At 52.9% G+C, this 6,535-nt stretch overlaps 1 protein-coding gene across 1 annotated transcript; it reads right to left on the bottom strand.

The window, feature by feature from the left end:
- Positions 1 to 4,606: 4,606 nt before the first annotated feature.
- On the bottom strand, positions 4,607 to 5,248 carry CHC_T00009287001 (Glutathione S-transferase). The gene has a single exon (XM_005717021.1). It carries the CDS (start codon positions 5,246 to 5,248, stop codon positions 4,607 to 4,609), a length of 642 nt encoding a protein of 213 aa, XP_005717078.1.
- Positions 5,249 to 6,535: the final 1,287 nt, after the last annotated feature.

The raw sequence follows: 6,535 nt of genomic DNA, 5'->3' as shown, positions 1-6,535 counted from the left end.
AACGCTTGACTTGTTCTCGGGGTATTGGCAAGTCCGAATGGCTGAGAACTGCAAAGAGAAGACGACTTTCGTCTGCCGTTTTGGGACGTTTCAGTTCGAGGTAATGCCGTTCGGGTTAATGAACGCCCCCTCTACGTTCCAAAGGATGATGGACCAGCTTTTCCAAAGGCTTAGCTTCGTTAGAGTTTACTTAGACGACGTAGTCGTCTTCTCGAAGTCCGTTGAAGAGCACACTTCACACTTACGTGAAGTCTGCAAGGTGATTGCTACGAGCGGGCTGAAGCTTAAGATCTCAAAATGCAGCTTCGCACAGTCCCAAACGCGACTGCTTGGACACATTGTCACCGGAGATGGCGTCAAAGTGGACCCCGAAAAGGTCAGCGCCATTAAGAGGGAGAAGGAGCCGTCCAATGCGACAGGGCTTCGTAGCTTCCTTGGTCTGGCGGGATACTACCGCCGCTTCATTCCCAAGTTCGCCGAGATCTCTGCTCCGTTACATGAGGCCACGTCTACTAAACGGACTTTTAAGTGGACGGCGGAGATGCAGGAGGCATTCGAGAAGCTTAAGCTCAAGTTAACCTCCCCGCCAGTCTTGGCGTTTCCCGACTTCGAACAACCTTTTGTCGTGGAGACTGATGCATCCTCGGTCGCCGTCGGAGCTGTTATGGCCCAACGAAAAGAGGACAGGAAAGTCCACCCGATCCAGTACGCAAGTCGCACGATGACGTCAGCCGAGAGGAAGTATTCCGCCTGTGAGCGAGAGGCCCTGGCTGTGATCTTCGCTTTGAAGAAGTTCCGAGTTTACCTGCTTTCAACACAGAAGTTCACGCTAATAACAGACCACCAAGCCCTGCAGTATGCCTTTAAGAAGAAAGACATTCACGGGAGGTTGGCAAGGTGGATGGAATTCCTAGCAGAATATGAATTCGAAATTAAGTACCGCCCGGGAGGAAAGAACGGTGCAGCTGACTTCCTGTCCCGCCTGAAAGCCAAGGGCGAGGATGGAGTCGACTCTGACGACGAGGGAGATCTTGTCTGCAGTGTTTCGGATTCTCTGGAGGCGCCAATGGAGTGGGAACCCCATCTTATTGACATTTCAAGGCACCTCAGGGGTATTGATATGAGGGAAGTGGATGTTCGTCGACGTCGGCTCAACCGCCGAAGCGCCAAACGTTTCATGGCTTGTAATGGACAACTGTTCCGTAGGACCAACAATGGATTACGCGCTATCCCGCCTATAGGGGCTCGCAGAAGGATCGTTAGAGCCTTTCACGACGAAATAGGCCATTGGGATCTGCAAACGACGAAGAAATTCGTCTTGGACCGATATTGGTGGCCTGCCGTCCACCGAGACGTGAAAGACAACGTTCGGGGTTGTGACGGTTGTCAGAAAGCCACACCAATTCCGAAGTACAAGACCACCCTTCGATTTCCCATGACTTCGTTATTTGATACATACTCTATCGATTTTGCGGGACCATTGCCTCGTACGCCCTCTGGAGGGAGGTACATCCTTATTGCCGTAGAGCACCTGACTGGCTGGCCAATTGCGAAGGCCACCGTCACCTCGACGGCAGAGGAGGTGCTGAAGTTCGTGAAAGAAGAGATAATCCACTGTTTTGGGTTACCACGTGTCGTTGTCTCGGACAACGCTACTTGTTTCACAGCGTCGGTCCTGAATGCCTTCATGGCACGAAAGGGGATTAAGTGGAAGACAGTGCTCGCCTATGCGCCTATGTCGAATGGACGGGCAGAGCGGATGGTCGGCACATTGAAGAGAGCAGTCCGTAAGATGATTCTCGGTGCCTCGCCTGCAATTGTTGAGTGGGACAATGCTCTACGTCAAGTCCTATATGGATACCGTCGCAGGAGGATGGCGGTGGGATTGTCCCCGTTCGAGCTGCTTTATGGGGTGTTGCCCAGGATGGCGCCTGGAGACCAAGAGCCTCTCTTCGGAGTCTCCGAGATCCGCCACCGGGAATGGAACTCCTGCAAACCAGAGCGATGCGGGCAACAAGAATAATCGGGCGCAGAGCTGCAACCACATTAACAGACGGTCGCGAAGCAACTTTCAATGTGGGCGACGAAGTGTTGGTCGCAAAAGGGGCTGCCCTCGGGCCCATGCAGAAATGGCCTATCGCCTTGTCGAAGTTCTATGGCCCATGCCGAGTTGCTCGTGCGCGCCATCCGCGGTACACTCTAGTGTCGCCGCATCAACGCTACTCGAGAAGGGAGATACATGCCAGAAGGCTGGTCCTCTACAGGAGGCAACCGTTGCACCTTCAGTGAGGCAAATGACTAGGGATTTTTACGCTTTGAATTGAAAGATAGTGAAATGCATATGAAGTGCTGATTACTTGCTACAAGTAGATAGAGAGTGGGTCATGGAGACAATGGGAATCACCAATGACCTCTAATGCTGAATGGAACTTCCCGAACCCCGAATCGCGGCTTTCTTGTGCGCTCTGCGGCTGCTTGCGCGTCCAATTCTGCTCCTTTTCTTCTTGGAAGGGGTGACGACGAGAACTTGCCGCAGTTCGGAGACGCCAACGAAGATCCCGTCGGCTCCAACGCATGCTTTGACCGCGCCGGCGCAGAGCCGAAGCGGAAACCCCTCCATACAATCAAGTACAATGGAATGTATGGTCGAGATGCAGATGCTGTGCATTATGTGGGGCAAGCCTTCTAAGGTCGCGACATAGACACCCGGGTCGAGCCTCAAGAGGAGTCCGAGAGATGGACTACGAAGACCCGACCCGCGGAGAGCGACTTCATCTTGATTAAGGTGTTTTCCAGCGTCATGGAAATCTCGGATTCGACGCGACGGAGAGCCGGTCCTCTCAAAGAGGAGGCTGTTGCGTACGAAAAGATCCCAGTACTTGACGGCAAGGTTTGGAGACCCTAGTAGTTGGAGACCGTTGCAGACGGCGGCGGAGATGCACATGTCACTATTATCTCGGAACCGCACGGTCCCGTGTGTGGAAACGCGGTAGATCGGAGTCCGAGGATTGACCGCCCTGGAACGACCATGGATCATCTTCAGACTCCTGCCCTTTTGATCTGTGCAAAAACGATCAATACTTAAGAAGGCACTAATTCGGTCCCTCCCACCAAACTGGAAGAGATCGTCAACAATCTTGTGAGTTGTACTATTCCCGGTTCCGGAAATTGCTAGAGTATATAGCAAAATACGGTGAGGAAGGTTGGTTGCGGCATCGACGCCATAGTACGTGTTGTCAACGTCGAGGTAGATGGACTCAATGTTCCACTCACCGTCGCCGATAATACAGTACTGGTTTGTGTCCGACAACGACTCTGTGAGACCAAGACGCCATATCTCTTCGAGAGAGACCTCTTCATCTGGCTTGCGGTGGAGCAGGGCGGTAATATGATCTCCTAGAAGGCTGTTGAACTCTTGTTCTGTTACAGCGTAACGGCGATGCCCGCTGGCCACCCAAATGTGGAACATGGAGCCCGTCTTGGAAACCTTGGTTACATCTGTTCGAGATGAGAGCTCGAACATTAAGTGGTCGCGGCTGGCGAAGCGTGCAGCTTTCAGAGCCAGATGCTTCCGCGGACGCTTACCTCCTGTGCTCTTCGCCGCTGTCTGCTTGGTCCTCGCCATCGTATTACGCTATGAGGGGGGCCAAAGAGGGCACACGGGGACTGAAACCCCACCTGCGTGCCTCTCGATCTGGCGGGAAGCAGGAGGTCTAAGCTACGACGAGGACCACGGAGGCACGGCGGAAGAGCGGCGAGAGCTAAGCAGCGCAGGAAGCAGGAGCCCGAAAGAGCTAAACCGAAGCTGGGGTGGGGCGAGAAGGCGAACGGAGAGCGACGGCAGATACCACAGGAAGGGAAGGGGGGTCCGAGCCGCAGGTCTGTGCTGATATAGGCTGGAGGGTAAAAATCAAAAAATCAAAAAATCAAAAAATCAAAATCAAAGGCAAAATTTGAGTGGCCGGGGCCCGTGGCCCCGCCTAAGTGGGGGGTTGTGTGACACGTGGTTGGGACCGGTGTAAGTAATTGGAAGTCTAAGTTAGTAATTGTAGACCGCGCGCAAAAAGAGTATAAATGCGGTGGTTTTCGGTCGTCCTGTACGACCGAGAGCAGAGAGACATCACACATCACAAAAAAACACACACGGGTAAGACACGGGACGACGTACCCCGTTTTCACCCTAACACGCTTGTTGTCACATGGTGCAAACAACTCTCTCTGCCTTTCCACGGCAAACAGGCTTTACAGTCTGCACTTGTAGGCGCCGCCAATGGCATCACCGCATAACACCGAAATACTACTCGATTCCACCAAAATGACTACTGCAGCTGGCCACACGAGAATGCTGTATTCGCTCAGAAAGCTCACGATACGCTGCTCTTCAAAACAAAGGATCTAACTCAGTTACATCCTGCCATACGAATACAAGCGAAGAAATAACAAGAGGGTTCAAGTATAATAAATGCCTCAATTGTAGTACAAGAACAACAATAGTATGTACGTATCACTCGGGACTTCCGGTTCGAGAACCACGTCAAGACGACGGCCATGCTCTCGCACAAGTTCAGACCACCAACTGCGACAAGCGCATCGTAGGCTTCATGAGTCAAAATTCGACGGCTTTCGCCTTCTCAACAGCAGGCCGTGCTGCAACCTTCTTCTGCCATCTCTTAACATTCTCAAACTTCTCGAAATGTTCCTTGATTTCATCAACATCATATACGGCAATGGACCACCAGTAGATGGATATATCGGCGATTGAGTACTCATCTCCCGCAACAAATTTGTTCTCGGACAGCTGCTTATCAAGCACGCCAAACAGGCGAATTGATTCGTTCAAGTATCTTTCTTTCCCGGCAGGAATATCTTCCTTGGCAAACTTGAAGAAAAAGCCGGCTTGTCCGAGCATAGGTCCGAAGCCTGCCATTTGCCAATAAAGCCATTGTTTGACTGCAGTGCGCCTACGAATGTCCGACGCCGGCGGCAGAAGTTTGCCAGTCTTCTCAGCCAAGTATTCAAGAATGGCCCCTGACTCAAAGACCGCTAGATCACCGCCCGTGGCGGTGTGGTCTACTAAAGCGGGAATCTTGCTGTTAGGATTGATCTTCAGGAACTCGGGCTTGAATTGATCCTTGCTGCTGAATCGGACGGGCTCCACTTTGTAGTTAAGACCCATCTCTTCAGCGGCAAGGGTGATCTTCTTCCCATTTGGAGTTGGGGCATAATAGATGGTGTAGTCAGCTGTCATTTTGGACACGTGCTGAATTGGGTGTGTGTGAAAGTGAGCCTGTCTTCCTCTGGGTCGCGTTTGAAGGGTCCTTGGAGTGGAGGTGTTATGGGGCAATTTGCGAATGTGTCTGATGATAAGCGGAGCGCAGGTCAAGAAGGCCGATGCAGCTGGCATAAAAAAGTCGTTCGGTGGGTTCGTTGGGAGATGTGTCGATGCACTCGGTACTTAAACAGAGACAGCTGAAAATGGATATGTCTTTTGGTTGTGAGTGTGCAACTTCTAAAGGGCTTTCTGGTTGCTCCAACCTCCCTCCCTGTCCAGCTCGATGTGCTTGTGAGAGGTCACACGTATTGGAGAAATAATAGGGCGATGGCCATCCAATGAAGTGGTGCCATTCATGGTTTTGTCCATTATATGGTCAAATTGATTTGTCCTCGGATTGTCATCCGAGACCAGAGCCGCGATTCTTGACCTCAGGGCCGTTCCTAACGAAGAGTTCGGTGTGCTAGCACGCAAGCACCCTGACATTTGGCATGAATGGATTGGTTGAACGGGAGAAAAAGCATTTCCAATAATTTTTTCAACCAATACATTCATGCCAAGTTTCAGGGTGCTCGGGTGCTGGCACGGCGAACTCTTCGTTAGGAGCCATGGCCAGCGCCGGTAGCGGGGCAAATTAACGAATTGGTTTGAAAATGTCATGATTCCCATGTACACCTGTGACACGCACACACGCACGCCAGGTGTCCACCCCAGAGACGGCGCCTCCGCCGCCGTCCCTCTTAGTGCACCGACCTCTAGCCTCAGTAAGCATCGGACCATCGTTCCTTGCACCACAGGTTATGGTCCCGAATCGCAAACCCACCCTGCAACACGATCACAGACCGCCCCTTCGCAGATCACAACGCCACTCACCCGGCCTCACACCTCCTGCACCACGCGGCAACACCCCCACCAGTCTGCAGTATACCCCTCCCTCGACTGACTCTGCCTCCCCATCGCTCCCCCTCGTCGAACGTCACACCGCAGATCGTCCCAACCCAGTCCTGTCAGTCCCGCCTCCGTCACAACACGTCGAGCGCCGCCTCGCAGCACTAACCACCCCCCACACTTTCCCATCCCCGCACCGCACCACACCCGCGAGCCCCACCACGCAACCCCCTCTTACACCACCGCCGTCCCCCCTCCACCCATCTCATGGATCCACACGAGGAAACCGTCACTCCCAATCGGCGCCCCTCCCCCTTCTACGGACACCTACCCGCCCTCCTCCCAGAAGGAAACAACTTCCCCATATGGAGACAA

This window comes from Chondrus crispus, genomic scaffold, assembly GCF_000350225.1.
Source record: "Chondrus crispus Stackhouse genomic scaffold, scaffold_288, whole genome shotgun sequence".
In the NCBI taxonomy this organism is placed as follows: domain Eukaryota; phylum Rhodophyta; class Florideophyceae; order Gigartinales; family Gigartinaceae; genus Chondrus; species Chondrus crispus.
This window is presented reverse-complemented; position numbering and strand designations above follow the sequence as displayed.